This window comes from Pempheris klunzingeri, chromosome 5 (genome assembly GCF_042242105.1).
Source record: "Pempheris klunzingeri isolate RE-2024b chromosome 5, fPemKlu1.hap1, whole genome shotgun sequence".
Lineage (NCBI taxonomy): Eukaryota > Metazoa > Chordata > Actinopteri > Acropomatiformes > Pempheridae > Pempheris > Pempheris klunzingeri.
In genome coordinates, this window is record NC_092016.1 from 19,388,531 (window position 1) to 19,412,668 (window position 24,138).

The 24,138-nt window shown below is 43.4% G+C and overlaps 3 protein-coding genes across 4 annotated transcripts; 1 reads left to right on the top strand and 2 right to left on the bottom strand.

Moving 5' to 3' along the window:
• Positions 1-1,025: 1,025 nt before the first annotated feature.
• lrrc10 (leucine rich repeat containing 10) lies at positions 1,026-1,850 on the bottom strand. The gene has a single exon (XM_070830558.1). It carries the CDS (start codon positions 1,848-1,850, stop codon positions 1,026-1,028), a length of 825 nt encoding a protein of 274 aa, XP_070686659.1.
• Positions 1,851-4,007: 2,157 nt separating this feature from the next.
• Positions 4,008-11,626, top strand: cnot2 (CCR4-NOT transcription complex, subunit 2). The gene is made up of 15 exons (XM_070831452.1): positions 4,008-4,046; positions 5,126-5,254; positions 5,353-5,425; positions 5,661-5,808; positions 5,992-6,174; positions 6,318-6,397; positions 6,825-6,950; positions 7,241-7,365; positions 7,496-7,613; positions 7,976-8,132; positions 8,879-8,940; positions 9,334-9,383; positions 9,474-9,574; positions 9,886-10,030; positions 10,130-11,626. Exons 2-15 carry the CDS (start codon positions 5,138-5,140, stop codon positions 10,214-10,216), a joined length of 1,572 nt encoding a protein of 523 aa, XP_070687553.1. The 5' UTR covers positions 4,008-4,046; positions 5,126-5,137; the 3' UTR covers positions 10,217-11,626.
• Positions 11,627-11,916: 290 nt separating this feature from the next.
• Positions 11,917-24,138, bottom strand: washc4 (WASH complex subunit 4). 2 transcript variants are annotated; one of them, XM_070831451.1, is made up of 33 exons: positions 24,020-24,138; positions 23,216-23,355; positions 23,064-23,117; positions 22,902-22,967; positions 22,237-22,282; positions 22,058-22,125; positions 21,891-21,973; positions 21,635-21,677; positions 21,428-21,531; positions 21,006-21,126; positions 20,688-20,811; positions 20,461-20,588; positions 20,159-20,319; positions 19,952-20,078; positions 19,624-19,749; positions 19,417-19,524; positions 19,177-19,323; positions 19,012-19,091; positions 18,350-18,455; positions 18,035-18,151; positions 17,140-17,308; positions 16,433-16,587; positions 16,273-16,347; positions 16,074-16,178; positions 15,830-15,964; positions 15,300-15,408; positions 15,121-15,187; positions 14,803-14,889; positions 14,357-14,504; positions 14,098-14,194; positions 13,763-13,959; positions 13,146-13,242; positions 11,917-12,959 (listed from the first exon to the last, which is right to left on the bottom strand). In XM_070831451.1, exons 1-33 carry the CDS (start codon positions 24,078-24,080, stop codon positions 12,907-12,909), a joined length of 3,504 nt encoding a protein of 1,167 aa, XP_070687552.1. In that variant the 5' UTR covers positions 24,081-24,138; the 3' UTR covers positions 11,917-12,906. The 2 variants fall into 2 exon arrangements, with proteins under 2 accessions (XP_070687552.1, XP_070687551.1); XM_070831450.1 differs by having other exon boundaries at positions 11,917-12,962.

Below are 24,138 nucleotides of genomic sequence, written 5' to 3' on the forward strand. Positions count from 1 at the left end.
TACATATATAATCAAAAATATATAACTGAAATAATTAACATTGGGCTGCACGCAGGCCGTCTTAAATTTCTTTTCCTACATTTTGTTGAAAAGGATTCAAGATGAGTGACTTGATCCTGTTTACACAACATTTTCCTGGTACACAGAGGAACTGGAAAGCATGCATTTATGATCTTTTTCAAATCAGAACCTTATGGTGATGACATTAAGGCCCATTAGCGGTCTTTATTCAAAGCCACAGCCCCAATCTAGCAGATGAATAATGCAGTGGTCTGGATAAGGAGTGCACTAATTGACTTAAACCATCCATCTCTGATATTAAAAACCTCGCTGTATTTAGCCTCAGCAGGTACAGATATTATCTCAGCCTCTGCTGCAGGAAGAACTTGTGCAATGAATGAAGTCACACAAAACCTCTGAGTTTAGATGGTGTGCTCTCACGCCTCATTTTAAGATTATGATTTGCATCTGCTGACATCAGAGTTACGAACTCATTCTTAGATGACCCACATCGTCGCCCCAGAAACAACCTTGTTTGGTAGGAAAGTATGAAGATGATTCTGCACTACTGTCCTGCAACAACACCGCTATACTTATCAGGTACTAATACATGCTTGCCTGTGCTGTTTTGTTTCCACAGTTGTAAAAATTCTGTAAAACTCCTGTGATATACATCTTGTGGCAAAATCTGATGTTGGTAAAAATAAGTAGCAATTTACAAAGTCACTGTTGTTGGAACTAATCATTTAAAGGCATATACAGAGTTTTCCTAATTGAAATAAGACACTAATATTTCATTCAGTGTAAGTAACCAAACCTATTCAATATTTTTATTTCAGGATTTAAATTTCCTCTTTCACACAGGCCATGATTTTGGACTACTTTGTGTCTTATATTAAAGCTCATATGATTGGCATTACCATATATGGACCAACCATCAGACCACACCGCTTTAAGTGTTCCACTTGAACGCCAGCCCGTACTGCCAGGCCTCCCACAGCTGAAGGTCACCCTGTTCCTTGACCCTAAAAGCTGTGCTCCTCCTCAGGGTGCACTTCCGTGACCTCTGCCGTAGTCTCACTCGCTGCTTTTGACCTGTCGTCTTCCTGTTCATCATCTGAGCTGTCCGCCCAGCGCCCAACTCGCCTGACTCCTTCGGCCACTGCCGGGGCATTAATGCACGGGTTATGGTCGTAGATGACAAGTTTAAGCCCCTGCATGTGAGACAGGCCTGGGAAGCGGCGGATTTTGTTCCGATCCACGTCAATGACGGCTAGGAAGTGCATTTCCAACAACACTGGTGGGAACACTGCCAGCTGGTTCCCAGCGAGCCAGATACTTCTCAGCTCTTCGAGTCCTCTAAGCTCTTTTGGTAAGCTCTGTATCTGGTTATATCCGAGGTGCAGGGTCTTGAGATTAGAGAGCTCACAAACCACTTTTGGGAAAACAGTGAAGCAATTAGTCTCCAGCCACAGAGTACTGAGTTCCTTGAGCTCTCTGAGTTCTCTGGGGAGGCGGTAAAGCCTGTTGTTACCTAGGTAAAGGATGCTGAGCTGGGGCAATCTGCAAACAGCAGCAGGGAGCTCTTCAAAGCAGTTGAAGTCAAGGGCCAGGAGCTGCAGCTTCCTCAGGCCCTGCAGTTCAGCCGGTAAGCTGCTGAGGTTGTTGTCACTCAGGTAGAGCTTCACCAGCTCCTGGAAGACACAGGCAGCAACGGGCAGCCGACGCAACTGCCGGCTGCTCAGGTCCAGGGTCCGATCGAGCGGCATCTCCTTCAGGTCACCCACTAAGAAGCGCTGACAGCGCTCTGAGGGAATGAAGGCGATGACGCCTCGCATGGTGTTTCCCATCTTGCTCACTGTCTCTGAGATACCACTGGTCCTCCACACCAATTCATCACCAGACAGTGGTTGCACTGAGGCAGGCTGTTGGCGTCTTCCAGTAAATTTAACAGCATACCGTTAATGCCCCTTCACCGCCCCTCTGCAGTTATTGATCTGATATTATGCAAAAAAAAAAAAAAGACAGGTTTGTGAGAATGCATTGCATCTTTGTAACACTGCCTCAGCATATGAAGCTGCGTGTAGCAGCAGTTATATGATTATTATGATGATTTACACCCTTTCATGTGATTAAAGCCATTCTGGTGAAAATAACAATCACTAGTGGTTAACGAGAAAACAGAAAGCGTAACAGGCGCAAATACGATCATAATGAGAATTGAAAAACACCTACTTTCCAATGTTTTCCTGCTGATGTCCATGACTCACAGCATCTCCTACAGTAAGCCATTTGTTTATTCAACTTAATGAGCTGAAAACGTATTGTATTCTCTGGGCAGATATTCCCCAGTGCAGTCCTCTCACTATCTCTCAGTGGCACTGAGCTTTGCCCTGACTTTCATGGTGATAGCAACCACTGGCTGCTCTCTCCTCCCCATTTGTGTCTAATGACTTTCCCCCCTTCTTCACCAGAGATGACAGAGGTGGGAGAGAGAGAGAGAGAGAGAGAGACAGGAAGGAGCAGGGTGCCATGGATAAGCATGAGAAGTGCTTTATGATGAAAGAACAGCGAAGGTCATTTACATTCTGTTTTAATCGGCCCGGACATGGTTCTGGGTCTGTGCCACGGTGGGCCTCTACTGTGGAATAATCTCAAGAATTTGTCAGTGTTCGGAGGTAGAGAGGTAGAGAGAGTTTGTGCTGCATGTGTTTTGTTCCGACTTTGACTGTAGTAAATCCTTGGCTTGTTTTGAAATGTTTATGCATGGAAGAGAAATACATTCAAATGAAAAACTAAGAGGTGCACTGATGTGTGGCGGAGGGCGTATAGCTCTGTAGATCTGTGTTTTGACAGTGCCAGCCACAGTTCACAGTCATGACATCAAAGCTATAGCCACTCTTAAAAATATGCCACAAATCCAGGTTCTCATGGTCGTGGGGGGAGTCTTTCCCCTGAGCTGTAAAAAGTGGCATGTCATCCCCACCTGCCCGAGGTGTGATCTGCCCATGCTATCTTGCATACCTTCATTAGGGATATTTTCCAACCAGATAAAACTAGAAGGAATTTCATTTTCCTTATCAGAAGGAGCAATGGTTGTCCCTTGTCTGTTTTCACTCACTGGCAGACTGTTTTTAGCACTTGTCCTTGTCTCCTTATCCACTTACTGCCTGGAGGCCTCAAACAGGCGACAGTACAACCCTGGCCAAGCATACAAATACAAACCATGTGACTGCCACAACAGACCCTGCTCATGACAAGCACAGCTGTAATGAATGATTCTACTAAGTGATTAATGGTCATCATTCATTGTTACAGTCCAATTTGCTCTATAAAGGTCCAAACTAACCTGCCAGGGGTAAAAAAATAAGCTGAACCCTTCAGCCCCTGACTCACTTTTTTTCTGTACCGCAACACCATCAGACCCCAGGATGCTGCGTGTTAAGTTTTCTTAGCATACTCTTAATAAATGTAAAAATATGTAACATGTCAGAAATGATGATTGTCATAAAACTACATTTTGATGCAGAATAAAACAGCACCCACCTTAGGGCCCTTATTATGTTAGCTGACATTGTTTACATTAATTTCTGCTTTAGTATTATTGGATCACACCTGAGAACACAGCAAAAAATATTTGTCACAGTCTTGAGGATTTAAACACGCAGGTATGTGTATTGTTTGAATATTCTGACATGTTAATGAAGAAGCATCCTGTGTAGAGGCTGCAGCTGCAGACAGCACAGTACTGTATTTCCATAATGCAAGACACCTCACGATCACAGGAGGGAGGCAGAGACCTGACAGTGGTGCCCTCGTGTCTATTCGCTGCAAAATGTACATCGTTTTAACAAGGTTTTAGCTCCCTGCTCTGTCTGTGGTGAGTGTGCAGCACCCTGTGGGGCTGATGTGGATCCAGACGTGTTCAGTTTTGTGTACGGAAGTGGTCAGCAGGTTGTAAGGTCAGAGGGTAAAGGCTATCCCTCTTTCGATTCAGAATACACACAGCCATCTTGGATCTAACGAAGAGAAGGGAAATTGATGCGGTGAGGATATTTTCCTTATTTTCCGTCCTGTTAAATGGGTTCGCTACACATTTAAATCTTCGGCACGAGCTATTTATCTCGCTGTTTCCCTCCGTTTCGGTCCGGAGCGGGTCTTTAGCCTTTAGCTCCAGTAGCCTGTCGCTGCTGCTGCTGCTGCAGCGTACACTGAGCAGAGAAAACGGACAGCTGACTGTGGATATATGGAGGCAGAGAGGGCCCAAAGCACTGCCTAATAGTGGCTGCTGCTTGGTATCTAAGTCAGGCTGTTGTAGAGTTGAAACATTTTGGTACGTTGTGGCAAATAGCCTCCTGTTTGGGTGGCCCGCTTCCAAACTGACCAAACTGTTAAGCTAGCTAAGCTAACTCAGACTGATTACAAGAACTTAGCCTGCTAACGGTAGCTACACTGGGGATAGCTAACTAGCATGTTAGCATGGCTGCTAATCATTTTCTCAACAGTGTCAAGTTAGAAAACTATGCAGGATTTGAGACATACAAATGCCACACAAGTTTAACAGGGGGAGAATTAAGGGCCAGTTCTGCTGTCGGCTGGTTTATTTGATAAAAGTTATGGTTAAGGTAGTTTATTTAGTTCTGAAAGTTCAACATCTTCATCTCTTGTGTGTGTACATCAGTACAAACGAGACACTCGCCGTTTAAAGGTCTATTCCAACAACCGTATGATACCAAATGTATCACAGTCCATTACAAAGAAATGAGAATAAATGATTCTTCCAAAATGTTGAATGTGATTTAAAGGTGCGCTCATAGACAATACAGTGCTGTGTGTAAAAGGGTTTGGGGTTATGTGCTGGAACATGCAGAATAAATACAATGCAGTGCTCTCAGTTAATGTTAAAATGGTTGTGTTTTAATGATTGCACTGCACTGAAGCAGCATAAGGTGAAACTTAAAGAGGTTAAATGGAGACTCTTGCAACATTATAGATGAATCAGTGTATTTACTGCATGGATTATAAGTATGAATGTAACAATGAAATTGCATTTGTTTGTCCAGTTCTTTACCTCTTGCCAGACTTTCCCCTCCTTCCTTTAACGGCAGCTCTGCTCTCTCCTCAGGTGACGAAAGGCATGTTTGGTGCTAGAAAGAAATTTGTAGAGTTCGTCGAGGTAGTCGATAACGACTTTACTGATGAAAGCATGTACTACAACCAGCCGTCGATGTTCCCACATCGGTCGGATAAAGATGTGAGTTTATTCGGCACACTTATTTTTGAGTTCACACCAGAGGAGACTTGTTGTAGTTATCTTACTCTGTCCTGTCCTCGAATGTTCCTGCCCCTCAGATGCTGTCCTCTCCCTCGCCATCGTCGTCAGGTCAACTGTCGCAGCTTGGTGCAAGTTTGTACGGTCCACAAAGTAAGTGTTTATTTTGCTGCTAACATAGCAGCTTTCTTATATGTGGCATATTTGAAGTGAAAAGAAATCTGGTGTTTTACATAGTGTGAGCACAACTGCATGTAAATGCATTTATAGGGAAGTCTTGCCAAGAAAACCAGAATCACTGAAAGTTAAAGAGTAGGACATTTTGCATAAGATTCTTCACTGGCGTGCCTGACATTATATGTTTTTTTTCCGTAATGTCTTTGTCCAGGTGCACTCGGCTTCTCGGTAAGAGGCATGGGGAATAATACTCCTCAATTAAACCGAAATCTAACACAAGGCACGCAGCTACCGAGTCATATCACCCCCACAACGGGTGTCCCCACCATGTCCCTCCATACCCCTCCATCACCAAGCAGGTGAGTGTGTGAAGCTGTTCACTTGTTTGTGAGTTTGCAGTTTGGATGCACACTTGAATGGTTTATAATAGTAAATAATAAAAAAAAATATATATACACACACACACACATGCCGTTTGCCGTTTGACATGACAGGAGCCAAAATGTAAACCCACTAAATCTTCCCTGCCGATGTTTTAACAGGGGGACATTGCCGATGAACACAAGGAACATGCTGAACCACTCTCAGGTCGGTCAAGGCATCGGAATGAGCGGCAGGACCAACAGCATGGGCAGCTCGGGGCTGGGCAGCCCCAACCGCAGCTCGCCCAGTATCATCTGTATGCCCAAACAGCAACCAGCACGCCAGCCCTTCACCATAAACAGGTAGACAGATCCTTATAATTCAGGCATCTTCACTCCTGTGATACATCCTTGTGGAGATCGGCTGTCCTCGACGTTTCCTGATGTAGAAGATCTTCATTTTATGGAAGCTGGTCTTACATTCTGTTTTTCTTTCGTCTTTGCAGCATGTCAGGATTTGGTATGAACCGCAATCAGGCTTTTGGGATGAACAACTCATTATCAAGCAACATCTTCAATGGCACAGGTAAGTGTGTTTGACCCAGTTGGGGCTCCGATTTAAACAGACACTAGTGGAATTTATCTGTGTTTAGAATATAGTGTTAATTTAAAAAGAAAAGTTTTACAAAAACCACAGTGAGAATTATGTTTTATAACTAGACGACTAGACCAACGCACAAGACATTCATTTCAAAAAAGTTTTTTGAATTTGTTTTTAAAAGTTAGCTCTTTGTAAAATGCAGTGAACAGAAGTCCATTTTTTTGGTTTCCTTTCCCATTTTTTGCTATGCAAATTTGCTGTTGTGTTTGATCAACAGTTTCTACTGAGGGAAGGTTTTTTTTTTATTAACAAGGTCTAGTATCTAGTTAATAATTGCCACATTCTTGCACAAATAAATTATGTTGAAGATGATAATGTATATTAAAAGTTCCTAACCTTCTTTTTGCTACAGATGGGAGTGAAAATGTAACAGGACTGGATCTGTCAGACTTTCCTGCGCTAGCAGACAGGAGTCGAAGAGAAGGGACTGGAAACCCAACACCGGTGCTCAACCCACTGGCTGGACGGGCTCCTTATGGTAGGCCATTAGTCTGGAGACAATGTCTTGTTTTTACACACATTGGGCTGTAGGCAGAAGCTTCCCCTAGGAGGGGAAAAGAAAATCAACTAGACTGGGTTCTTAGTAACCGCCACATCTTTGTTTTATTGTGCATCTAAGTGTACAGAAAAAAGAGCGGCTTATGAAACCTGTTGTTGTGAATCATTGCTTATTACACTTTGGGGAATTCTAATCTCTATTTCACTGTGCTCATTGTCATCATCATCATCATCATCATCATCATCATCATCATCATCATCATCATGAAGTTGGCATGGTGACAAAGCCATCAACTGAACAGACACAGGATTTCTCCATCCATAACGAGGACTTCCCTGCACTGCCTGGCCCAAACTACAAGGACCCCACGTTGAACAACGATGACAGCAAGACTGTAAGTGTGAGCCTCTGATGGCTCCACAGCACAGTCTGGCAAGGATGTGACGGATGTCAAAGGGAATTATTTATGAGGATTGTATACGGATTATTTTTTTGTATTTAAAACTGGTTTTCTTTGTTTTTAGAACTTGAACTCCACGAGCAAGAGCACATCCAATGCAGATGGGCCCAAGTTCCCTGGAGACAAGACGGCCTCAGCACAGAACAACAACCAGAAGAAAGGGATCCAGGTGTTGCCCGATGGTGAGACCTCTCAGCCAATCGTATCGCTCCAATTCCACTGAGACACCCCTTCTTAATCGCACAACTTGGGTGAGGCAGTCGGGCTCTCTGCCCTACATTTGGGGTTAGATAATTATTGGATACGCTGCAGGGAGGAAACCAAAAGAATATGTTCAGTATGATACAGACCATCATCATCTTTCCATTAGTCTGTCTGTGTCCATCAGTTGTTAAAAAATAATTGGCTTGGTTTGCTCTCCAATGCGTGCACAAAGCGTGGTTTAGAAATATGAGGGTAATGTATTGACAGTAAGTACTAACTGTATATCACAGCCCAGACTCTGCGGCTTGTTGAACTCTGTTGAATTATCCTGCCGCTGCAGGTCGGGTGACGAACATTCCCTCAGGAATGGTGACAGACCAATTTGGCATGATCGGCCTGCTGACGTTTATACGGGCAGCAGAGACCGATCCGGGGATGGTCCATCTGGCGCTTGGAAGTGACCTCACGACACTGGGACTCAACCTAAACTCACCAGAGTAAGACTGAACTTACCAAATCCTACCCTGAATACAGTTACTTTAAAGCGTGTCAGTAGCCAGTGGGTTTGTGCCGACTTTTGACTAGTTAAACGTGCAGTTGAAAATAAGATTAATAAACCAACAGTCCAGTTATGAAAATTGATTGCACATTTAAATATAATATGACCCATAGTACATGTTGCAGCCACAGATGGTAACCATGGTTACAATGACATTTGTCCTGGTTGTCTTCTCACTGAATATATCTGTGTTAAAGCAAAGGCCTTTGGGCTTTACCCTTTTACCAACATGCCATTTTTATGCTGAATTTTGGCTCTCTTGGCTCTTTGCTTGAGTAAATTCTCTGTGTGAGACTAATGGTGTCATATAACATATGCCTTATTAACTTGAGACATCTGTAGCAGCATAATCTAAGTTTTACTATCCAATTAAACGTAGGTGTGATGATCCCAAACTGTGATAGGCAGTTATTTTTCACAATACTCAACAAGCTGGAAAATGAATTATCTTCTCTTCCTTTGCTGTAGTAGGACATAATGGTTTTTTCCCCAGATAGGCCACCTAAATTTCAGGGTCCATGATTTTAAAAATACTCAAGTGCACAGCAGGTGTTATTGTCCTTTCAGAAGTAACAGCTTATAAGGAGACGGTTTGAATTGTTTGAAGAGTTACTTTCTGTTACATCTGAATTACAGCAACTGTTCATAGCTCCAAGAACTCACTGCAACTTTCTTTCCTGACAGAAACTTGTACCCCAAGTTCGCCTCTCCGTGGGCTTCGTCACCTTGTCGACCTCAAGACATTGGTAAGGCGCTAATGAGAAGTATGTGGAGGAGGACCACTTTTAATCTTTTTAAATGACCATATTTTAGTGAGTCAGAGCCAATGGAGAGATGTCAGAGAAGACATTTTCATGATGACATATGGCATGTGTATGTAGGGAGAGGGGTTGTGAGGAACCAGGTGAAGATGTAATAGATGTCACAATAATTACACATAATTTGTAACATTGGCCATATGATCCGCTGAAATCTAGTGTTTCAAAGCTTTAGCGCTCATGTTGCACCCTTTGCCTGTAGATATAAATCAGAGGGGAGATGAAGCAGACGCTTGAGACTGGATGTTGATTCTGTGTTTATTACATGTGTTGTAGTCACTTTTTGTAGAGATGCTAACACACTTGTGCTCGCCTTTCCAGACTTCCACGTTCCCTCTGAATACTTAACCAACATCCACATAAGGGACAAGGTAAGTATCAGCTCCAAAACAATAAGTAGCCGAAGGCATCAGGAGGTACATATGGGTACAAAACTAATTCTCCTGCTGTCCTGCCTCTAGTTGGCTGCAATTAAACTGGCTCGATACGGTGAAGACCTGTTGTTCTACCTGTACTACATGAATGGTGGCGACCTGCTACAGCTTCTGGCAGCGGTAGAGCTGTGAGTACTTGCTGCAGACATATTGTCATTGACATATTTTTAGTCTTAATTTCACACTGTTAATAGTCTGCTTTAAGTGTGTGTGTGTGTGTGTGTGTCATTGTCAACAGGCCTTTTAAAGTCGTTTCAAAGTTGCACCAATAGCTGTTAAAGTGTGCCGCAGGCTGTCAGTAGCTCTTCCCTCTTTGAAGCGAAACATTGATTTATGTGGTGTTTGAAGTTCTTAAGATTTCATGTGAGTCACAGGTCAGTCGTTGGGTCTCTATCCTGCGTTTTTTTTCTAATTCGTCTGTCACACCTTCACTTTCCAGCTTTAACCGGGACTGGAGGTACCACAAAGAGGAGCGGGTTTGGATAACGAGGGCGCCCGGCATGGAGCCAACACTGAAGACCAACACCTACGAGAGGGGAACCTACTACTTTTTTGATTGTCTTAACTGGAGGAAAGTAGCCAAGGTAAGAATTTGTCTCCCTGCCGCGTCTTTGCACTTGACTGACTGTTGTTTTGGAGTAGAGCTTTTCTTATCATGTTAAAATTGTGTCTGCATCTCTAAGGAATTTCATCTGGAGTATGATAAGCTGGAAGAGAGGCCACACGTGCCAACAACATTCAACTACAACCCAGCCCAGCAGGCCTTCTAAGGCCCGACCAGTCCAAAGGCCGCAGCTGTTCCTGCACTGTTGTCCAGGAGGGGCGCTGTGGTTCACACAGCTTGGTTTTTATTCCTCGAGGATTTGGCTATGTGACTGCGGGGGTCGTCGCCACCTTTGAAACTGCCCTGCCTTTCCAAAATTACATGCTGCCCAAAACACCAACACTTGTTCTGTTTTTATTCTTTATGTTCCTCCTGTTTTTTTTTGTTTTTTTTTTTTGGTCTTGTTTTGAGCAGGGTCTGTGTTATTGTTTACGTCTCTGAATCTGAACCCTGTTTTCTTGCAGAGAGGAGGACTGACCTCATGGCACAGGACAGTGACAGAACAAGGGTTACACCTCGCGTTCACAACAAGTGTTAAGAACAGAAAAAAGTCGGGGAAAGCAAAGTTAACATCCTCAGACGCAAGTGAAAGGGTGAAAGAAATGCAATGTTTATTGTTGCACTATATTTAGTAATAAAAGAACACAAAATTTGTTTGTGATTTTTTTTTTTTTTTTTTTTATTATGTGAACACTCCCTAACAAAATATTTCCTTTCCCATTTTTTGTTATGGGTCAGGGGTTCATGCAACTTTTCCACATGCCTCCCTTTTTCATCTCTCCCCCCCTTTTTTTTTTTCTTCCTTCCATTTACATTGTTTCCAGCCTCTGTGTTTGCACCATAAACTGTTTCCTGTCTCGTGCTCCGTCTCTCCCTCTGTCCGTCTCTCTCTCTGAGTTCTGTGCCAGTTGAACATGGACACAAATCTGGGAGACTACTTCGGTTTCCACAAATGTGGACGAACCCTCGCAGAGGCTACACAGCTACACAATGTTGCTCCAGAGCAAACAAAACACTTTCCAATCTTTGTTACAATTTTGTAAGAAATGTGTACATTTTTTTCTTTGCATCACATAAATTAGTATATGTATGTACGAATGTGTATATATATGATTGCTATATATATATATATGTATGTATATATATATATATGACATCTATTTTGGAAGAAATTTTGCCCTGCCTTGTACCTCGTTTTTATGAGGCGAGCATGGATGCAATATGTGGACGTGACAGGACATTTCTGGATCTGCTGGACAGGGTGTCACATGGCACTGTGGGCACTTACATAAAAATAATACAAAATAAAATGTCATTTAAGGAAAGGCCTGATTCTCAGCCAAAAAAAAAATAATCAAGAAGAAATAACCATGGAGATCATCCCCCAAGTTTTGAGTCCAAAGCAAAAAAAAAAAGGGATGTATTTGAATTCAAGCTGTTTAAACAGCCGTGAACAGCAGCATTTCATAGGAAACGGAAAAATAGCAATTTGAGGAGGAAAAAAAAATCCACACCAATCTTGTATTTTCTGAAGTTCAAAGCTTCTTTGTATTAAAGCAGAAAAGGCTTTCCTGAACCACCGTGTGTGTGTTGTTTGTTGCTCCTTTTAAAGACAGAGATCCCTCATTAAGTTCAACCCATTTGCTGGAGTCAGATTTATTTTTGATGTATGTCAATGCCAAAGTGAGACATTTACATGTAAAATTCATTTTTATATAGCACATCGATTGAATGTTTACACCAGGAAACATCCATATCTGAGCAATATGTGCTAATCTACTGCTTTAAAATAAAACTGTGCTTTAAAACCTCTTGCAGTGCCACAACTTTGGGTTTGAAGGCTTTTAGTACAAACTGATGACTCAATTCTGTTGAAAGTGCCGGTTTTATTAGTCTTTAAAGACTTTACAGAACTTTCTTTTCGAGCGAGTTAATTGATGGAATGTAATTCTGACCAAATGATGGCCTCATTTCCACATGTACCACATGTTGGTAGATTAAAAAAACTGGGAAATCAAAATGTAATGGTATATCTCCGATGCTGCATAGCCAAAATGAAACTTTTGCACTCAATGATCAAGAACTTTGTGTGTATTATTTCTACACTAAAATAACTAAAATACACTAAGAAGTTTGAAAGGCACATACACACCTTGTTTCATACAATGTATGAAATGAACAAAAACAAAAATTAGCAGTAGACTAATATGGCACACAAACATAACATTATACATTGAAAACATTCTCTCCAGTCCTCATTACTGTGCTGTAATCTACCGAGGTATTAGGAACAGAGCTGCCATTAAAAGTCTGTTTCAATTAGGACACCAGCAAAGATGTAGCAAAGTGCTGAAATGATGCAAATTAAGCTTCGCCTGAACTCATCTCTGATCGGCAGAGGACGCGTAAAGCTGAAGCTTCCACCGTAGAAAAATAATCCAGTCCATCCAGACCGAATGTACGAGCATCGAAAGGCAAAGTGGTCGAGGAAAGGATTCATTTTCACCTTTCACTTGTTACCACCTGACCTTTTCTGATCACTAGTGTAAATGCTACGAATTCAGACTTAATTCATTTAATGTTGCAAACACTTCAAAGCTCTTAGATGTTACATTGGCGTTTCTGTAGAATGGAAACAAACAAACAAAAAAAAAAAGACACTTCCTGCAGCAGCGATTTAAGTACACATTCTTTCTCTGATGAAGGCGATCGCTTTGCCTCGGGACATTAAGAGTTTCAGTGCACATTTCAGTGCAGTTTGCTGCAGGAGATCCGCTCTTCACACGTCTTCTGTCCAGGTGAAAAATCATCCCCTCATTTTCCAGCACCCTCGGAGCCACGATCTCACAGCGAGGGTCACTTTGAGGCAGGTTCAGCGGGGGTTGAGCCATCTGAGGCTTTGGCAGCTTCTTCTGGGGGAGAAAATGACAGTCATGTTAAATTTGTGAGATCTAAAAGGGGGATGAAGACACACACATACTTCTCCCTCGTTAATCAGGCTGCTGTCTTTCTATCTGTGAAAAATCATCAGGGTGGGTGTGCCGGTGGCTATGCATAATTAAAAGACTCTATTAATCATCACGACACCACCTAACCTTTATCTCTCTTCTCCTGAGTTTCCTCTGCTGCAGTCTTGTCTGCTCTGAAGAAGATCCGGGCGCTGCTTAATGAGAAGTGCAGCAGCTCAAACTCCTGAGGTGAAGACAGAGTTTGGAGTCAACAATTATTCTACATCAGAGGATTTCAGGTGCAGAGGGAGAGACGTGAGGCAAAAATATACAGTGTGAGGTCTAAAAACGACGGCATGGTAGTTATTGTAGTTTAACCTGCTGATTCTGCCCGTCAGCAGTGTGTTTGTGACATACAGCTAGAAGAGGCAAGTGTTGTACTTTAAGAAGTAGTGCCGATTGTGGCAATAAGCATTTTTATAATCAACTCAGTCAAATAAGAACACACAGACATGACAACATTTTTTCCCCCCACTCAGATTGATGTACACACCCTGAAAATATCAGATGGTAAATGCAAATAAACATCTTTAAATTTGCTTAGATATCATAAAAAGGGTTTAATAAAACCACAAAACCTGCCTGGGAATCATCACGTTTATGTTCTGTTCAATATCAAAAATAACCCAGTGATAGTTGTGTGCGCATCCCTGGATACATTGCAAACAGGATGTGGATGACTTGTGTCCAACGAGGAACCGTACCTGAAGGTAAATGTCCAGCCTCTTCTGAGTGAGGTTCATTGTCTGCAGCAACTTTTCATCCTGGCTGGCAGACTGGACGTTCTGCTCCTTCGCCACTGCACTCATCTCTTTCTTGTACTTATCTCTGACAGCCTGGAACCAGTGCAGCGAGTCAAACTCCAGATACTGGTCCAGCAGCTTCAGGATGTACGCCACACCTGACAAAGCGAAAGACACAGCGGGAACAATAAGAAGAACGGTAGGTCAACAGTCAAAAAGCAGTACGAGTGTGGAGAACTGAGCCGATGTTTTACAGTGCAGGATGCATGTGTAATTTATCACTTAAGGCCACCCACCCATGGCAAAGCCATCATCTGTGAAAGCGGCTCCACTTTTGTTCTTCTTGTTGAGTTTCTCTTTGCAGCCGATGGAGTGCTCCACAAAATTCACAGTCTATAGGAGGGATTTATTGGGTATCAATCACTGAAAGTGCTGCACAGACTAATGATGAAGAACAATCAAGAAAAATGAAAACACTGCAGTGCCAGTGGGTGAACAAAAACGAGCGCTACAGGCAGTAGCAGAGGAACAAATAAAAAAGGTCTTTGCACTGACCAGAGGGGGCACAATCATGTAGAAGTTCCTCAGGTGCATATTCTTGGCGCTGCGAAACTCGGCTGCAAACACCGCCACCAGCATCTTGAAATACTCGGTACCCTCAGCAGAGTTGCTGGTCAGATCACCCAACACCGAGTCTAGGACACTGAAAACGACACCATAAATAATGTGAACTGTGCAAACAGCCGATGTTTCCTTTACATTATTCTACCTGTGGCGCCCTCTGCAGGTGGTAAACTGGAAATGCACTGAAACATTATTTGACCGTAGACACAGCACCGTCGTTTGTGATCACTGGAGCACACGCTGAACTTTAAATCAAAATTAAAACCTCAACCCCACATCCAGCCAAAACTAGAAAACACAGCCGTAAAGGGTAGCTAGAAAAACACTGGCGCACAAGTTGTGATTCACAGACATAAAGAGGGACAGGGTTTTCATACCCAGCAGATCTCTGCGTCTCCTCTGACAGCCCCTCCTCCTTCACCAGCTCCTCAAAATTGACGATATCCTCCAGGTCGGGGACGAACCTGGAGATGACCCAGACACAGAAACACAGTTGTGTCAAATAACAGAAAATACTTCAGTCAACACGAGTTTTAATCAGATTTAACAGCGTGTTTACATAGATCACACTAGAGCATCCATTAACCCGGTGGTTCAGAGACTTTCTCAGGCCGATTCAGGCCAAGACCTTCATAGCCTCATTGCAAGGGAGCACAAATATACACAACCAGCACCCGAACAACTTTATCTTATACCTGATTGCACTGCTGCAGCAATGGAGGCCTCCAGAACGGATCATACGCACATAGCCCATGGCGTTACCTGAGAGAAAACAGCGGAAAATTGGTGTTACATTTTATTTTGCCTCACCTGAAGTTTCATAGCTTAAGTGTCAAGTAGAGATAAACAAGATTTCTGTGGGTTTTTTTTTCACCTATCTGGCTGATGAGCTGTCTGAACTGGTCCAGGTAGCTCTGTCCATCAGGAGTGATGCCCAGCTTCCTGATGCCGCGGTTAAACTTCTCCGCTCGCTCAAATGGATACTGCGGAAAAAATATGGACGACCACGGCCGAGCAAGGAGTGAGCTGAGCGAGGGAGCCATGACGCAGCGCTCGGTCATATGACAACGCAGTAGTTTTACAACTTCGGGGGGTTATTACAGGAGCAAAATGACTCCAAGAACACAAAATCTAGAAAAGCCGCTGTTCCCAAGCCTGGATTTACCGAAAGCCTGTGTCTTTTAAGATATGAAAACTTAATATACTCATTGGCAGGTTCACTTCATCTTAAACTCTGGTTTTCAGTTTCTAGCTCTCACCAGATGGGGCTCAACTGGTGTTACAACCATCTGATCAAACTGAAAAAAAAAAAAGTTATACCCCTGCAATACCCCCATCTGTCCATTTTCCTTTGCTTGCGCAACTGCTGTGATAACAAAAAAACAAAACAAAGCCTTTACTTACCTTCTGATCTGACTGGTCCTTTGTTTCTCTGAAGAAGCGGATGTCCTTGATGAGTCTGGACTTGATGTGTTCGTCGTACATAAACTGACTGAAGATGTAAAACTTCTTCCGCAGGAACTGGTAGGTGAAATTCACCTGAGGAAAGAGGAGAGCGGAGGTGCAGCAGGTGAGTCAAACAAGACTATTGAGGCAAGTCAGATCCACTGAAACACACACAGTGCTGCAGCCCTTCCCAGGTGCTCACCGTGGTGTTCATAATGCCTGTGCCGTGGGTCCGGATGGAGTTGGCGATGTGACGGATGTTGATGGTGTTCAAGTGCTTGTTGTTACTTGCCTTCTCTATGAAGATCTGATGGAAAGCGACAAAAACAACTGGATATAAACACACAGACGACTGCTTGGTTTAAGGCAGAGAAGGTTAATATGGAGGCTACAAGTCGTACCTGGTTGTTGAGGTTATAAAGGTAGCGCGAGACAAAAACGTGAATGTTCCTCATGATCTCCAGTACGTCCAAACCCTGATGAGAACACACGGGGAGCGCCCAGTTAATCAATTATGTGTCATCCACACATCTTCAAATAAAATCCTCCAACCACACAGACCTGCTCCAGGGTCTGGCTGGGAAGGTGTGCCTCTGTCATCGTCAGTCCGTAGCGCTGCGTGGCGAGGTTTCTCATCTCACTGTAGGTGGCCCAGTCATGTAGAGCGACAGTGGTTAAGTTGTAGAAAGTTTTGTCCAAGTAGTGGGTCACATAGGCTGCAACGACATGGATAATAAATAAATAAATAAATAAAATAAAAATACTCAACACCGTCTTACAGTTTTCCAGCAGGTGTCAGCATTACACTGCACACAAAGGACGCCTTTTTATACCAACATGGTCAGGATCACTTAGTTCTGCCATTCACAGTTTAAATTTTCACCGAATTTCATTAAAAAATTAGAACTACCGTTTAGCTTACCGAATAACATCCAGTAAAGTGTTTTTGCAGAGACGTCATTAAGACGTCAAAGTAAAGTTGACCTTTTGGATATAAAATGTCTTCATGTCATCCTATTAGACATTCGTGTGAAATGTATCACAATTCATGAATCAGTTCTTGAATTATGGCCAAAAACATGTTTCGTGAGGTCACAGTGACCTTTGACCACCAAAATCTAACCAGTTCATCTGTGAGTCCAAGTGGACGTTTGTGCCTCAACATGTTCCTGAGACATCACCGTCACAAGAGCGGCCAACCCCAACAACAGAATGCCCCTGGCTATGTCCTGCTGGTGTGTGTACATGTGCGAACACTTTTTCTGCACCTTTGATATGAATGAAGCGGTTGAAGAACCGAATGGGTTTGAGGGAGAAGAAGTGGGCCAGGTCCTTCATGCCGACTTTGAAAGGGTTCCTGTCGTCCAGCTTCAGGTGGGTGTGAACAGAGAGACGCAGGTCCTTCTCGATCTCCTTACACAGCTTGTCCAGCAGGTGCTGCATGAGTCAGATGCCAGGAACAGAGCAAACAAAGTCACACGTGTACATCAGAAACATGGAGGTTAAGGATCTGACTGCAGTGCTGCTTTTTTGTTTGATTTGTATGAAAAAGGTTTAAATGAAACCTGTCGACACTTATACCTCCCACAGTGTATTCCCTTTGTCAGCATCGCACTCCAGCGTCATACACTACTCACAAAAAGTTAGGGATATTCGGCTTTCAGGTGAAATTTCAGGATGAACCACCACCAATACATTTCCTGCTTCAGTTAGAATTGGTATTTAAACAGTCCTCCTCATCATGCTGTTCACATTCTGACATCATGAGACCAAGACGACACCTAACAATTGATCAGCAGCACCTCAAAACTGGAGGCTTCAAACAGGTCCTCAGACAGAAGTGTCCACTGAGCTTAGAGGGTCACAGAGTGTCATCAGGAGGTTGTAACAGTGATACAGAGACTGGAAGAGTCACAGAAAGGAGAGGAGTGGACGTCCTTTGGCCACGTCCCAATTTTACGTTTACCCTCGTTTACCCTCCACTGTTGGTAGATTTTCTTTCAATAAATTGTTTAAGATGAAGAAACTACCATTGCATGCTGATACTTAAATGCCCTATTTTCATGATATAATATCACTGTAGCATTAACTTTTTACATTTTCCATAAATTTCACCTGAAAGTCGAATATCCCTAACTTTTTGTGAACCCTGTATGTTCTCACCTCATTGAACACGTCCATGATCTCCTTGTCATAGCTCTCCAACAGCTGGTCACATGACTCTATGTGTTTGGCATGCAACATGGAGGGCACGCTGTCCCTCAGCGCACTAAACATGTACTGCTCCGGCCAATCGCAGACGCCATCCAGGGAGGCAGAACACCAAAGCAGACGATCAACACAAGCAGAAGAAAAGCAGGTAACAATTAAAATCAGCGTAGTGATAACAGCTTACATCAATTAGAGGATCTTCAGTCCTCTTCATTCAGCAATGTATGGTTGATGGTTATGAACATAAAACGTGTAACATCTGCTTACGTGTATCCGTGCTGCGTCCACGGCGTTGTCGTACACATCATCCAGGTAGATGGGAAACACAGCTCGGTGCCAGTAAAGGAAACTACACTCGCACTGCAGCTTGACCCTGAGGAATACAGGAAACAGTCCCTACGTTTGCTTAGCGACTCCTGAAGTAGGTCAAAGGTCATCAAATTGATGTCATACAAGTAAGGACTTCTGGAGGCCATGAATTTATACACAGTTCTGATGAGGTCCAACATTAGTGCCAGATGCCAGTAAAAATGCTTCTTTCAACAGATAATCAGTGATCAACAATCACCTGACAAAGTGATGAATGTGTATTTCAGATGCCAGCGTTTCAATGACTGGGTTATGAAAAAAAAAAAAGTGTTTAGCCTGTTCTCAAAACCTCTGTGCTTCTGTTCTTTGACTGTGAGCCACTGGCATCGCAGCACAACACTGGCTTTCTATTACACAAGATGTTGATAGCTGTCTGTCACGCTGGCTCCACACCAAGCAGCTGCAACTAAACTTCTGGAAGTTTTCTTCACTGCCTGGAGGGTTCAACACTTTGCCAGCTCTTGGCAGATGGAGCAAAAGCAGATTGCATTGTGCACCGACTTTAAATTTTGCACTTGAAATTTGTTCAAAATGATCAAAAGGAAAAAAACTAATCCCACCTCTCACTCAGCTCACTAATCAGATCGAGCTTCTTCAACACAAGCTGCAGCGGAAGCAGCTCCTCATCTTTGAAAGTTCTCTACGAAACAGCAAAAGTTTTCCATGTCAAGCGAAGAATCACACAAAGTGAAAAGGAAGCAGACCGACGGCTTCTCCTGACATACCAGCTGAGTGCCGACACACAGTGCGAGCGACACCACTAGGCGCCGCTCCTTTGTGCTGGGTCCGCACAGAGCATTTTCGGCCAGCACCAACGATGACAGCACGTCCAGACGCTGCTCGCTGTACTTCTTGTCGGAGATCACCCTTTTCTTTAAGGAGAAACATAGGATGAGCATGTCACATCTCCTGCATAAACTCGTCCTGTTAATACCAATAGCCCGATTCATCATCTGAGCGTTTACCTTGGCGTTGCTGATGGCGTTGAGGGCCTGTGACTGCAGCTGCTGAGTGATGTGAGAAACAGAGTCTGCTACAACCATGGACCGCCTGTGAAACGTGTGCTCCACGGCCTGATGGGAGAGAGACATCACGTGACGATTAGTTTTACTCGAGCAGTGGTGAAAAGCATGGAAACGCTGAAAAACACACACACACACGCACACACACACCTTGAGCAACTCAACCAGTCGACACAGAGCTTTGACAGAAGTCTTGGTCATGGGCCGCTGCATCGACATGTACATGTTCATGGTGGTTTTGATAATGGTGCTGATGCTGTAGGCGTACAGGATGCCCTGTGAGGAACAGAAAACACCGAGCGAGATGTTACAGTACGAACGTGTCTGTTCTTACATAATTATATGAGGTCAGTCTACCATTAAAGTCTGTGGAGGACGTGTTTGTAGATGGAAAATTTTTGGGGATAATCAATGCATTTTAGGTGCATTTCCACCTTTAAATTCACCCGAGACACCGCTGTGCTCTGTCGGTCCTCACCTGTACAAACACATTACACCTGCTGTTGAGGTCCTCTGCCAACTTGTCACTTTTATGCTCCTTGGACAGGATGGACTCCATCTTCATCATCCAGGAAGTTACAAACACATAATAGGACTGAACATCCCTGAAGAGGAAAAAAAAAAAAATTCTGATTCTCAAGTCTAAAAATGTAATTTAAGTGAAATCATTTTTGGCCCCACTGACTTTGTTAGCGTCTGAGCTCTTTGCTGCAGGAAGGCGTCTCTCTGCGCTCTGAGGGCCTGCAGACTCTTCTTATCCATCAGTTTAGCTGCAGCTGGGACCTTAGCGATGAGGAAGGTGTCGGGAAACCAGATGATGTTGGCAGTCAGAGTGACAGCTGGAACCTAGAGGAAGAGGTGGACGCAAAAACACAGAAGCAAGAAGTTCCCGCTGTTGTGAGATTAAGGAAAAGACGAGGATGAGGGAGGGCTGTCAAGGATAGGAAAAAAAAAAAAAAAAGAGGCAGGCAAAGAACGCTGAGCTACCTTCTTACAGACATCGAGCAGTGCCTTGTAGAGCTTTTTGTCGACGCTCCTGAAGATGTGAAAGTGAAGCACAAAGAGGCCACAGACGCCAGCATATTTGTCTCTCTGGTCAATCTCTGAAGGTTCACCTGAAAACAATCAACACACACACAGGCGTAAATCACCTTGAAGCTGCGGGAAAGAGTAGTGACAAGGGTAACCAATCCAGCCTGAGTAAAGGTACTGACCAATTTTAGACTCAATATTGGTGAATATGGTGCGAACGTTAAACGCAAACTCCTCTGCAAATGCACTGTTTTTGGCAACAGCTACTCCTTCCCCAGGATCATCGAACCTCTGCTCCACACAGGCCTGTCACACAGTGGTACACACCATAAGGTTTAATGGTCCTCCAAGGACATGAACAGAATATATTCAACTGAGTTTTAAAATGAGTGACGCTAACATCTCAGGTTTGCATATCAACTCTGACTTCTCTGCAAACACTTCAGCCACTGAAAATTAATTCCACCACTTAATGAAAGCCCAAAAACAAACAAAGTCACCTGCAATATCATGCCATCCAGAAGCTGTCCCTCAAGCTTGAGCAGGAGCTTCTCAAATGGTTTGAGCTTCTCCTCAGGGATGGAGAATTTCCCAGGGTTATGGTGCACAGATTTCAACAACCTATAACCAGAGGATGCAATTACAGAAGACTGCGGTCTTCATAGATTATCTATTAAAGTAAGTACGGTGAGATGGAATTAGGTAGAAATGCGGAAAATGTGGCAAACAATACAAAATATCTCTCTCGATCAAATTAATATACAAAGACTTTCAGGGTGAAAACAACAATCTTGTATGACATTGTGTTTTTTTTTTTTTAAATAGACGAATGTCGTTTTCACTACCAAAAATAATAATTTCTGGAACTCAGCTTGTCCTTTATCTGACTGGTTGCAATAGTTGTTTGTGTGTGTTTGCTAACCTTTTATACATCTTCCAGTGATCTTTTAGCGTGCCATGATTTTCCATAATCTCATCGAGTGTGAGCAGAACCACTAACAACTCCCCGAGGTGTTCGTACACTATCTGCAGATGGAACACAAAACGGATAAAGCAACAAGTATTTATAGAGATATAGAGAATACAAACTCAAGACATTAAAAAAAAAAAAAAGAAGCTTAAAACCCACCTGGAAATGGACACCTGACGACTCAATGATCTTCGTTGCACCCCTAAGACACGAGAGGAGAGATGCTTTTGTGCATTTTGTTTTGCATTCGAACACAGCAAAATATGCAAAAAGCGCCGATTCCAGAAATACAGTCTCAGTTGTTGTTTCGTCTGCTTGGGAAGTGCATGAAAGCTCTTTTGACGATGTGGATATTCAAGCTGATCCAACAACAGTGCATTCACTGTGCAACACTGCTCGCTTCAGTTAATCTTACTTGTTGCTGTTGTAGAGAGCCGCCAGCTGATGAACAACATTGACCACCACTTCATAACATCTTGACACAAAACAGGACAGCTCCTATCAAAAGGGCGATGAGAGAATCTATCAGCGTTTTCTGCATTTCGACAAACTACATGATGAGAGAAATTAATCACAGCCTACCTGAAGGAATGAGATGAATCTGCCCATCTGAATCTGGGACTCTCCTTCAACGACACTGGTGTCAGACACTGGAACACAAACACACATGTACCTCTAGTTTCTATAAGTTAACAAGAATCACCGTGTACCGCTGAGAACAAATCTAGAATAAAAGTAAATAGCAACAGCAGACTGATTACCTCCTTCTCCATAGTACAATAAGCCGGTGTAGAATTTGGTTTCTGCCTGCAATGTGAATTCAGGGCACAGAGTCAGAATCTGACACAAACACAAACGAGGGATACAGATGTCTGTTTGGAAAGACGCCACTTAAAAGTTCACTCTGCAGTTTTGGACATCTAATAGCACTGTGGCGCTGGTTTTCTATGTGTGAGTTGCCATTTCGTTTATCTCATGGGTGACATGAGATACAAACGGTGTCACACTGTTCCACCAATCAACCAGTGGTGATAACGTGCCAAGATGTGCAGCAGAGAGACAGCGAAGACTAAGACTGCAAGCTAGTAATGATGGATGTCAATAACGGTGTGTTATAGTGTTAAAATATTGGCCTGGCAAAGGATCTGAGGTGAATGGAAGTGCAACACTAAACGTAACTTTTGCTTGTTTATAAGAAAACTCCACAGACGCCTGCCTTGTGCATTTTAGATGCTTCCCCTCCTCCAACACACCCGATTCAAACGATAAATAGTCATCAAGCCCTGCAGGAGCCTGATAGCAACCCATTGATTTCAAACAGGTGTGCTAAAGCAGGGAACTGTCTAAAATATGCAGGACAGTGTGTCTGTAGGACCGGGGCTGAGAAGAACTGGTGCCACAGAAAGCCTGTTTTGATCATGCTTACCTCATACTTGAGTTTCTTCACTTCACTACAGACAGCAGCGTAAACTGTGATGACTTTGTTCAGAACCTGACACAAAAAAGACGTAATGGTCAAATGGTTAAAAAGTTACGAACTTAAAAATTACGTTTTTAAAAATCCCAGAATTTGTTTGTCTTCATTTACCTTGTTATCTGTTTTAATTAACTCCAACAGGGAGGACTGCTCGTACGGGAGAAGCTGAAACAGAGCAGAAAGCATTGGGAGGGAAATTGCACAAGTTTATATTGTGAAGAAACAATTTGAGTCTTTTCCGCCACCGATTCTTGTGGCTTTACCTTCAGGGCGATGGGGTCCAGAGTGAAGTCCCACACATCTCCGATGGAGTCATCCAGAGCCTCCTCGATGCCCCTCAGCTGAGAGGTGTACTCCTCCAGAAACCTGCTGTAGTTCTTCAGCTGAACCTCTGTGTGTATTTCTGCAGGGTGAAAGGTTTCAACATGGACACCTCAGCAGGCCTGACACTGATGCAAACATCACCGCTGTTAGGGCTGGTTAGCACAGTCTCCTTAAGACTTTTAGGAGCCACGAATAGACACTGAATAAATATCCAAACCCATTTCATTTCCATGTGGGGCAGTGGATATTAACTGTAGTAAACGTCTGCAATAAAACACACCCACTGTGCATATTTGTTCACATTAAACGATGGGATTTGGCTTTACAGCTTGTTATTTATACTGTTTTCACCATGAGCTACTGTCTAGAGCACTCAGATGTGGTTCAGCTGTCAAACTGATCAGCTGTTTGTGACTGATGGCGGTGATCGAGGTTAACGTCAGCTATCTTTGCTGTCACTTTATTTCACGAGTTTAGCTTTTACATTACAGCCGGCCTGAGCACGCTGGACGTTGAACTGAATTAGAAATAACTAATTAAAAATAAGGTTAGTCCATTTGACGAACGCTTGTTTGCAATTAACAGTGACAGCTGTCTTATGCCAGCAAATAGACGGCGCCCGGTGGCAAAGCATCTCGCTAGCAGCGGAAGCTAACTAGCAGGCTGCAGGCTAATGTTGCTATGGAGAAAGTTTAGCGCGTCGCTGTGTTTCAGTGAAGCTCCGGACTGAAGGACCAACTTACTTTGTGAACCGTCGTCAAAACGGTCAAACTCCCAGTCAGGTGCGATGGTTTCTACCGCCATCCTGCCAGCATAGGTGACCCAAAACACTGGCGTCAAAGAGCAGAGCTACAAGGTCTCA